The 11,864-nt window shown below is 39.4% G+C and overlaps 1 protein-coding gene across 1 annotated transcript; it reads left to right on the top strand.

Annotated features, from left to right (window-relative positions):
• Window positions 1-1,083: 1,083 nt before the first annotated feature.
• On the top strand, window positions 1,084-11,066 carry LOC127652975 (5-hydroxytryptamine receptor 3A-like). The gene is made up of 9 exons (XM_052139427.1): window positions 1,084-1,096; window positions 1,198-1,355; window positions 1,626-1,735; window positions 1,881-2,053; window positions 5,926-6,086; window positions 6,401-6,611; window positions 8,734-8,874; window positions 9,693-9,785; window positions 11,038-11,066. The coding sequence occupies exons 1-9, from the start codon at window positions 1,084-1,086 to the stop codon at window positions 11,064-11,066; spliced, it is 1,089 nt and encodes a 362-aa protein (XP_051995387.1).
• The last annotated feature ends 798 nt before the right edge of the window (window positions 11,067-11,864 follow it).

Genomic DNA, 11,864 nt, shown 5'->3' with positions numbered 1-11,864 from the left:
TTTTCATAATAATAGCTTAATAATAATAATAATAATAATAATGATTATTATTATTGTAGGCTACAAATATTGTTTAATTAAAATATTATAATTTCTTTCTTATAATATGAAGCTGAATTTGTAGGCTACATTAAATGTGGATTCTCCTTGTATTTCTGATATTAATATCTGCTGAAACAGTATTTTCGTTTATGTCTATGCATGTATAATATTACTCTGGAGGCAGGAGGTGTCAAGCAAAATGTGAAATGTCAAGCACATATTTTGCAGTGAATATTAAATACAAATTCAAACAATAAAAGCAATTAAAATAAATTGATATAGTCTTCAAAAAGGTGAAAGTCCCGTAAGACTATCAGGAATGTTTACGATAGGACAATAATAATAATAATAAAAATATAATGATGTTAAATTTATATAGCATCTTTCTAGAGCTCAAGAACACTTAACATTCTCAAATTTAGCACAGTTTTAAGAAGAAGAAGAAAAAAGACGGAGCATGTTTCAGTTTATTTGTTTTACATAAGCAGAAATATTCAGAATAGATGAATACTCTATGGAGCACTTAAACCTTTATGGAGCATTTAAAATATTTTCGGAATGAAGTTTTAACCAAATAATTACTTAATCGCTGATGTGGATATAGATGTGGTCCACTTTAAGTTATGGATAGATAAGTTCCGATGTGAAATCATCTATTCAGGTCAGGAATTTAACATCGCGCTCAAGTTTAGGCTATAAATAAATACATTGGAATCACCAAACTTCGGGCACATCACTACTGGTTACCATTTAAAATCTAAGCAATTGTCCAGTTTATAAAGTATAAACTGGACAATTGGGGGGGGGGGAAGCATTGACATGTTTTCATTGATCATGGTACAAATTAATAGTATTTTTCCTTCCGGAACCAGACTTTGTCACTCTCTTCCATTCAGAAAAAACAATGTGGATTGACTCCAGTTGATACGCAGTCAATTCTCTGTTCTGTAAGCATTAATTCAAGAAACCACTTCCACATATCTGCCTTCCCCACAGATTTTGTTTTCTGTCTGCGTAGAAGCAACTCAAAACTGTGCGGCCATGTACATGTGCAGTTAGAGGGAATATTAGCCAAGATTTATGCAGACAGATAAACGTTTTAGTAGAGAAAAAAGAAATTCTCTTTGATTACTGTATTCATTTTCAATTGTACAGGGTGGATATCTGCTGCAGACAACTGCACTTATCAGATGATTTTAGACTATCTCGGCTTGGACACGAATGACTATAACACGTCCCTGCGGCCTGTCAGTGACTTTAGAACCCCTACCAAAGTTCTGGCAGACCTGTACGTGTCCTCCATCACAGAAGTGGTATGAGACCAGCATTATGTACTGTACATTCTCAAATGGATCATTATGGGATGGCAGGCAGTTATTGTTTTACTCATCCTTCTTTTTTACATATCTACAGAATGAAAAAGCCCAGAGCTTCTCAACACAAGTCACTCTTATAATTGTAAGTTTTCAAACAATCTCTCACAGAGTTTTATTCAATTTACAAAACTAGGTCTATTTAGAAAATGTCAAGCATATCACATTTATTGGCTAATCACTTTCATCTTCCTATATGTACATTTTCAGGGATGCTTTAATGAGTTTGCAAGGTGGAACTCAAAAGACTTCTGTGGAATCACTTCTTTTTCACTTCCAAAAGATATGTTTTGGACTCCAGACATTGGGATCATTGATAGGTTGATTTTTTTTTTTAATTATTATTATTATTAGTAGTAGTAGTAGTAGTAAAATTAAACCTATGTAGTCTAGAGGTTTTACGATTTATTGACTTTAAATCCTTGTTGTGTCCAATATTAACATTATTGAGTTTTGTCTGTTTAGCATCAAGACAGAATTTGCAATAAAGGAGTCTCCATATGTGCAGATGCTTGATTTAGGCATAATAGTCTCATCTGCCACTTTATCTGTGACCACTGCCTGTAAGATGGACCTGCACAGGTTTCCCTTCGACATCCAAAGCTGCACACTGACGCTTCAATCGTCCGTTCATTTCAGTATGTCAATTTCAAAACTCACTGGAACAGGGCTCAACCATAAGGAGACCAAGGCTAGTTGTTCCAGCTTTGCCCACTGGAGCAGTAGTTCAAATTTAAGTAAAAATAGATTATCTTAATATCTTTAAACCTACTGTTGCCAAATTCACAGTGACAAAATAACGTCTAGGTTACGATTGTAACCTCCGTTCCCTGATGGAGGGAACGAGACATTGTATCGAATGAAGCGACACTAGGGGTCTTTCTTGAAGGCCTCGGTTATCTCTGACCTTGAAAAATGGCCAATGAGAAATAGACAGAATTTGCATGTCCTTCCGCCGGACATACGGATGTAAAAGGAGGGAATCGTGTGTCTGTCCATTCAGGTTTTGCACTGAGGAGCCGTTAATGAGGTTCGGCCGTTACAGTGGCTCGGTACAGCATCATGGCCGGGGGGGACACAATGTCTCATTCTCTCCATCAGGGAACAGAGGTTACAAAAGTTACCTAGAAGTTCCCCGTCTGTCACTCACTCAAATGAAGAGACACTAGGGATCCCTATTCAATCATGCCATGTGCTGAACCGTGCATGTGATCTGCTGATGCAGGTGCGGGCAGGCAGTTGCGTGCCAAAGCAGCAGGCTGCATCAGACTGCACGTACCCTTCCCCAAAGGCCAATAAACATTCATAAACATTTTAGGTTCCTGGCATACCCTAAGGAGGTGAACAAGCGACGTGCCAAGCATGGGAGCAGGCCGCGCCTTTTCTCTCTCTATGTTTCTCACATAAAATTAAAGAGGCTGGGGCCTTTTAACACTATAACACGCATCGGGGAAGGCATTCTTTTCAACTCCTATTCTTTCAGGGGGAAAATACCCCGCGGAGACCACATCCTGACCAGGCTGGGGGAAGTCAAATGTGGCGAATACGTCACATGGGTTTTCAGGCCACATGTGGAAGTGGCGTGGTGGTAGATCCTACCTAGTGAGGCCAACCTGCCCAAGGGAGACGCGAGTCCACCGGCAGGGGGACCATACCGCAGAAAATACACACAGGGGGATTAATCAGTGAAGGCCAACCCTGTGGAGCACCTATTCCAGTACAGAGTATTTAGTACGCGTAGTGGGTCTGGTCGGAAATTCCTCCACTGAATTCGCAGACCAGAGTGCTAGGGAGGAAAGACATCCAGGGAGCATGAGTTTAGTGGACTCTCCTGGGAGAAAGAGTGCACGTGATCGCCTCAGTGGAGGAGAAGGGCGCTATGTGGAAGCGGAACACCGGGTCAGTCGTTCCTTATTCCCGAGATCTGCGTGCTCGGACCTGAGAGAATACGGAACGAAACCGACTCAACACTGAGATTGTAGAATCTCGTAAAAGGTATTGGGTGTTGCCCAGCCCGCCGCTCTGCAGATGCCAACCCCATTTGGTGGCATCTGTATTGACCAGAACGTGTCCAGACACCTGCTGTAGGGGGACTCCTGTTCACTAAAAAACAGAGGTCTGTCCAGAGGTTGAAAATCTGGTGGCAGGAGGGGGTGATGGACACACGGTATGTGTCGCGTGCCATGCCCATCTCATGACTCGAGTCTGAAGCCAGTGCTGAAGCGGCCTCATATGCATCAACCCCAGCGGACTGAAAGGAAGGGACTGTGAGCAGCTCCCAACCAACCGGAACCAATCGTCTAGCCGTGAGGGCTGCGGGGAGGACGGAGGGTTCCAGTCCAACCCCACCCTCACGGTGGCCTGGGCAAGCATGTCAGCCATCTGACCGTCAGCCTCAGACTGGGTGGGCCGACCTGAAGGTGGCAGTCGAGTCCTCCGCGTCAGACACCGGGATGCAGCGGCAAATTGATCATCCAGCTCTGCGGGTCCGAGGGAGTAGTCAGACTGGCCGTGAGATGAGCTGCTCTCACCTCTAGCCCGGAAGGAAGTCAAGGAGCATACCATGGGGCGGGTGGTTCGTGGGGATTTACCCGGCGAAACCGAGCCCGCTGCAATCCCCAAATCGCCTCCATCATCCTCAATCCCGTGGGTAAGAAGGAGCGACATGGGGGCGGCTGGAGTGCCGTTCCTTTTTAGGATGGAAAGCTGTGACCGCAATGTTGCCATGGTTAAGTTCTCACAGTGAGAACAAGAACCATCCACAAACGCTGCCTCAGGGTGATCACGGCCCAGACACATGAGGCAGCGTCTATGACAGCCAGGAGTGGGGAGATATCGATGGCATCCAGGAACTACACAGAGGCAGAAGGGCATCTTTAAAAAGACGCATCCTGAAAAGGACGTTCAACGCCTGCTGTGTTAGATATAGATATATGCCAGCTATAAATTCATAAGTACACTCAGTTTTGCTGGGCATTTATTGAGAAACATTTAAGAAATAAATGCTGACAACACTACCGCAAGTTATTCTCACTAATTTCACAATTTTGGCAAGCTAGGTAACATTACATTGGTGACATTTAAATCAACAGAATTTGCAAAAGGCAATGTTCAATACTTTAAATAAAATAAAAAATGTGTAGGTGTGCAAAGCAAAAATAAATAAATGCATTGGACATCTTGTTGCAACAACATAGCGTTGGGTAAGTGGCCCAAAATTCACTGGTCGAGTCATCGGCCCATTCTTAATGTTGAGCCCTGCAAGAATGAACACACATGTTAGCAAACAACCACAAATATAGCTTAATTTGAATTTATAAAGGGGATAGTTCACCCAAAATTGAAAATCCTCTCATCATTTACTCACCCTCATGTCATCCCAGATGTGCATCACTATCTTTCTTCTGCTGACCACAAATGAAGATTTTTAGAAGAATATCTCAGCTCTGTAAGTCCATAAAATACAAGTCAAAAGGTTCCAAAACATTGAAGGTTCAAAAAGCACATAAAAACAGACTTTAAAATGTATCTGTTTCTCAACCACACCTATCAAATCACTTATGAAGATAAAGATTTAACCAGTGGAGTCTTATGGATTACTTTTATGCTGTCTTTATGTGCTTTTTTTGGATCTTTAACGAATGTTAAGAGTTCAATACAAGTTAAGCTCAATCGAAAGCATTTGAGCATAATTTTGATCAGCACAAAAATTAACTTAGATTAATTTCTGCTTTAAAAAAAAAAAAAAAGCAGAAATCAAGGTTACAGTGATGTATTTACAATGGAAGTGAATGGGACCATTTTTTTAACATTCAAATTCTCACTTTTTCAAAAGTATAGCCACAACAGTATGTGTGTAAACATGATTTTACTGTGATAAAATCACTTATAAACCTTTTTTGTGTAAAGTTATAGCCAATTTTACAACTTCGTTACCATGACGATGTAATGTCAACAAACCCTAAAATTACTGTAAAAATTACATGTAAACAACTTTACAGCTCAAATAATACATGCGCTTTAAAAGAAGCTCTGCTTTTATAAAATTCTAAGCTTCACATTTCTGCCTTTAAACCCTCCAAAAATTGGCCATGTTCACTATTATTTTCCCCATTCACTTCCATTGTAAATATCTCACTGTAACCTCGATTTTTTTTTTGTCTTTTTTTTTTTTTTTTTTTAAAGGAGGAATGAGTCGAAATTCATTTTTGTCGTAATCAGCATTATGCCACAAATGCTGTTGATATATCTTAACTTGTACTGAACATTTCTGTAAGTTCGATTCAGGATTAATTTGCATTGTGAGGACCTACAGAGCTGAAATATACTTCTGAAAATCTTCATTTGTGTTCTGCAGATGAAAGTACGTCATTCACATCTGGGATGCATGAGGGAGAGTAAATGATGAGAGAATTTTCATTTTTGAGTGAACTATCCTTTTAACCTTCTGTATTATTTGACATGAGTATCATTTTAATGTGTTGGTCTCTTGTTTATATTTTCCCTACAGTTCATGAGCTGATAATTGAACCTTATTCCAATGCATCATCACTTACCTTCAACTCCCAGAATGCCTTTCAGACCCAGGGAGAGTGGGAGCTCGTCAGTATAAATATGTCTAAATCCATTAACACTGTTCTGTGGGATAAACGAGATCAGCTGAAATATCAGGTACAGAGTAGAGGGCACAACCTTATTCATATTCATCAAATTCAGACTGAGACTCTAGATAAAGATATTTCAATATATGAGACTATAGTTGCGTTTAGTCCATGTCTGCTAGCTTTCAGATCATCTTTATGGTTGTGTTCTCTTAAAGGTCAACAAAATTAACTTTTAAGATAATGTATGCCTTTAACATGATGAAGTAAATTATTTATCATAGTCTGTGCAAAAAAAATGTCATGGTTGGAATTTAATGAATAATTGTTTGCCTGTTTAGTGTTACTGAGTGTTATTTGACAGTTTCTGTTTCTACATGGCAGGTCACCATAAAGAGGAGACCTCTACTGTATGTCATCAACTTCATGTTGCCAGTGTTTTATTTCCTTGTGCTGGATGTGGCCTCCTTTTTCATAAATGTGGAGGGAGGAGAGAAGTTGAGCTTTAAAGTGACTTTACTCCTGGCTATTTCTGTGTTGCTGCTCATTCTCAATGACATGCTGCCCTCTACTGCTAAAGATATCCCACTGATCGGTAAGACACCAACTCCGAGGTACATTATGTAAAAACCATAGCAGAAACAAATATTTTTAGGGATCTTAATTTCTTGTGAAGTAATTAGAAAAAAATTAAGTGGTTCAACTAAAATCATGACACATCAGAAAGTAGATGTACTCTAAAAATCGAAACTTTTTGGAAACACAAAAGTACCGTACATAAACATTATTGCACTAATGTCCTATTGTTTCTGAGCCAACATTTCCCATTCGAAAATCAGAGTCATTGAATATTCCTCTTCATATTTTGGTGTCAGAAGTGGGATCTGACCTATAGTGGGTTTCGCCAATACAATAAATAAAGTGGTGAAAGAGGCCAAAACCAATTTATCGGCTGATAATTTTTAAAATCCATTTACAGAATGCCAAATTAAAAACAACAATTCGGCTTTAAGTCCAAAATAAATCAAATCAGCTTTTTGTTCAACCAAAATCTCAATAATAACTGAAGATTTAATGCATAACGCAGGTCTTTTAAGTATGAACAAGCCTGAAACACACTGGGGACTCTTATTTTGAAATGGAAAAATGATTAAAAAACTATCTGCAATTATCGACCTACATTTTGCCGGTAACCGATAGTTTCAAAAGAGCAACTGTCTGTTAGATTCATCAGTAAAACCGATATATCGGTCTACCTCTAATCTGAACCCACACCTAAATTTTGAGACTAGAGTGTGAAAAGGGTGCTTCATTGATTCCCCTGTATGCAAGTAACAGACAGAAATGTTTTGTAGTGGATAAAGGCATTCAGCAAGGGTGATTAAGATCTTGTTTTCTTTGAAAACATTCTAGATTGTAATTAAAAAGGGACCGCTTAATTAAATCTACTCCCCAATCCAGGCATCCCAACCTGCAAAAAGTCATTTCAGGGAGGTATCCAGCGCTCCTGTGTCTAGATACACTGTCCTGATTAATTATGTTCGGGAGAAGAGATAAAAGCCCGCCCACACTGACAATTGATTGGTTGACTTACCGAAACAGGCCAATCAGGATGCTCTCTGTCTTTACTTCTTGATGCACACACACACGCAAGGTCTCTCTCTCTCTCCCTCTCTGCCGTGCGCGCTACACGGTTTGGAGCACAGTCTAACCGCTCTTGCTCGCTCGCTCTTGATTCCGGGAGATTTTAACTAATTTGCGGGCATCAGGGAGCCGCTATCAATACGCGGGAGACTCCCGGAACTTCCGGGAGACTTGGGATGTCTGCCAATCATAGTATAAAGGGCGACAGTGCAGAAGCATGTCCAAGGAGGACAAGAAGGTCATTCCCATGAGGGTTGTGCTGACATATTTAATGGATGCTAGTGCTACCTTTTGTACCTGGGTAATTGTGACAGGGCGGAGGGCGGGACCGGGTTGTGATTATACACACCGGTCCCTTATCAGGTTAATTAAGCCTCAGAGAGGGATAAAGGCCAATTGCGGACGGTGGTGCGACGAGAGAGATCGTTTACGGACATGTCCGTCATGTGGTGTGTGTGTTTGTCTTTTGTTTAAGTTTAATAATTAAAATATTGTTTATATTGCCAAGCCGGTTCTCGCCTCCTCCTTTCCATTGAACTGTGTTACAGTAACCTCGGGTGATCATCGGCTTTTGGTGTTTGACCCCAAAATACAATACATTTCAGAAGTTAGTCCAATACCACATCATCTACCACATTAAAGGGACAGTTCACCCAAAAACGAAAATCCTCTCATCATTTACTCACACTCATGCCATCCCAGATGTGTATGACTTACCTTCTTCTGCTGAACACAAGGAATTTTAGAAGGATATTTCAGCTCTGTAAGTCCATATAATGCAAGTCAATGGGGTCAAATACTTTGAAGCACCAAAACCACATAAAGGCAGCGTAAAGGTAATCCATACGACCATCCAATCGGTTTTAGGTGAGAAACGGGACAATCTTAACATCTGAAGACTCCTTAACGGTCATGATTTGAAGCTCGATTACACTTCCTTGCATTATATGCATGCACAGATTAATCGTGAAAAACGATTTACATTATGGTCTGTTTCTCACCCAAAACAGACATTATACTGTATATCCTTCACAATAAATGTTGATTTCAGAGATGGTTTGATGTTTTCACAGGGCTTTATTGCATTGTGGTTTTCACTTTCATTGGCATAAGCATTCTGGAGACCATATTTGTGAATTTTCTGATGGATAGAGGAGCTGAGACCAGATCAACAGCACCACTGAAAACCACAGATGCTATTACTGACCAAAATGGTAAGTGTCTTCAACTGATTATGATATGTATTTTTGACAAAGAACATTTCAACATCTTGCTTGATTGGTAATGTAGCTTTGTCAAGAAAATAAATGCAACTTTATGGATTGCAATACAGACATTGTTTTAGTAAAAATCTAACCATCTAGTGGAAGAGTGAATCTTAACACTCCTGTCTGGTCTCAATGAATCGTTCCCCCCAAAATTATAATTCTCTCATCATTTACTCACCCTCAAGCCATCTCAAACTCGAATGACTTTCCTCTGTGGAAAACAAAACAGAAGACATTTTGAAGAATGAATGAATGGCATTTTTGTCCATTCAGTGTAAGTCAATGGGGTCCAAACCTTGATGTTTTATCATACACGTATCAGTTCTGGCAAGAACATGCAAGCTAACTTGGATGTGTGAATGAGCTTCTCTCATTAAAATGGTCAGAAGCAATGGAAACATGCCGCTGTTGCATGACAACTGCTTAAATAATGTTTCGCAATTGTTCGCAATTTCGGGCTGCTCTGTAAACATACAAAATACAGTCACAAACCACCTTAAGATCTTTGGATTGGCTAAACAAAGAATTTCACACTTTAGTTTGGGGTTTACAGTGCCGAGGACTGTCACAGTGATATTGAGCGATAACTGACAGGAGAGCTCTCTTTGCCATTCCAAAAAACAAATGGATTAAAGCAACCTTAAGTATGTTTTTGAGATATTCAAATGGTCAAGGGGTTTCTCAGAACCCCAGCAGATTTTGAGAATTAAGTAATCAAAAACTACAGAAATGAGTTCAATTCAAGCTTTGCTTTTCTCATCTAGACAGCACAAGAAACCCGGGGAGCCCTTTGGACACGCGTGTAGATCAAAATGATGAGCAGTCGTGTTTTCACGACCTTCTGAAGCAGATCCTCGGTGAGCTTCGGGTGGCATGTCAGGAACACTCTCGCCAAAATCAACAAAAGAAAACGTCCTTGTGTTGGACCAGAGTCGCAAAAATCATAGATGTGACCTTTTTGGTTCTTTACTTGATCTGTATTGTCACTTTTTTTATAGTGATTGGCATTACTTGGTTTCCATAGTGATTTTCTGTGAAAAGGATGTGCAGGAACTCCAAACTGATCATTAGTAAGAGTTAATTGATTATTAAATAAGCGATACAGACAGGATTTTATGGAGGTTTTAAGGTTTAGTTAATTATAGTTGTACTGTTTGTCATTCTAGCTGTCTTAAGCATACTGTTACATTTAACAAATAATTATCAAGTAAAATCAGCAAAATCATGTAAACGAGTTAGTAGTACAGCAGTAAATGAAGTGTTGTAGAGCCAGACTGACCTCACAGTGAAATCAGAAACAGTAGGTTGATTTTTCTTTAGGGAAAATCAGTCTATATTTACCAAAATATGGCCCATGTGGTAAGTGTTGATGAACATGTGTGAGGTAAATTTTTTGGGGGGTAAAATGTCCACAGAGGGGTGCCAAAAACAACTTGTGAAGCTAGTTGTTTTCAGCTGTACAGGCTGTAATACTTTGAAGAATAATGAAATACACTGAATCCCCCCCAAAAATGTAATGTTAGAGGGGAAATGCAACCTTCAAATCATGCTCATCACTGATTATGCAAATACAATGACTTCCTGGTTTTTAATGCGGGATCTTTTTACTGCCATTGGTCCATGTCATCAGTAGGAGTGATCTTGAGGCTGACCGCTAATTCTGTTTATGTCACATTAGCGCCAAGAGTCCCAGAATGTAAACATAAGACAGTAAAACAAATGCCAAATTTTGTTCTACATATATGTTACTTTAAAGCATGTACACTGATTTTAATCCAAAGGGAGCGGGTCGCTTTTGCCAGGAAAATCCAAAATATGTAAGATTTATGCACGCTACCGAGAGCCTTGACTCTTCTCTTCTACTATTCAACAGTGACAAACTGCAACACTAGGTAACGTTATCTTAGAGATGGAAACGTCACTGCCACACTGACTCCTACACAAACTCAGAGTAAGACAAAAAAAAATCATTTATACAATCCCGTCTGGCTAAGCAGAAATGTGATTGTGGTCGAGTGAACATCGGCAGGGCATTTGATTCCTGGAGGAACCTTCGTTCGGTTTTGGGGATCAAAACTGACCCTGAATTGCTTTCTTCTTATTGGACAGGTAAACTGACAGAACAGCAAAGCATGTGAAATATAGTGTCATAAGGATTGATCTGTGTCATTTTAGCTAACTTGATCTTGCATGCTAACGCTGACGAATTGCACCTAATCTACCTGGCTTCATAACTTTCAAATAATTTAAACAATCATCTCTTTATGCTAAAAGTCAGGTTAATGTCAATGTTAATGTGTAATTATTCAGCAAGGTAAACTACAATAACACATGAAATGAATGTTAGACAATGTTCAAGATAATGCAAAAAGCTCCAATCATTAGTGTAACGTAACTTGATTATACAGAAAATAAATACATTCTATTATTATAAAACAAAAGCGTATCAATATATCAAAATAACAGTTGTGATGGAATCACATCAATACTGAATTGTGTCAACATATTTATAATGTACAGTCTTTATAAACAGCTACTGTCATCATACAACAACTTAAGCTAACTATTGATAAAGCTAGCTAGCTAGCTAACGCCAACATATGCTATCGTATAAATGCAGTCAATGTATCATGCAAAGAAAAGTGATTACTTCAAACTACAGTCTCTAATTGTCAGACCGACAGTATATCCACAATATGTTTTAGCCCTGTTCCAGCACTGGAGAGTCAAATACAATATACAGTCTCAATGTTTGAAGTAAAACAATCATAACTGTGTAATTTTAATTATGTTACCTCATCTGCCAGCATGATGACGGTGAATCACGTTCAGCCTCTTTGTACATTACATCATTGTTTTGGTCAATGCTCGCTCGCACGCATCCCTATGGAGTGTGTGTACAAGCGTGAGCATGAGCACGAGCAACAGGTAGCTGG

This window comes from Xyrauchen texanus, chromosome 12 (genome assembly GCF_025860055.1).
Source record: "Xyrauchen texanus isolate HMW12.3.18 chromosome 12, RBS_HiC_50CHRs, whole genome shotgun sequence".
Taxonomy (NCBI): Eukaryota; Metazoa; Chordata; class Actinopteri; order Cypriniformes; family Catostomidae; genus Xyrauchen; species Xyrauchen texanus.
This window is presented reverse-complemented; position numbering and strand designations above follow the sequence as displayed.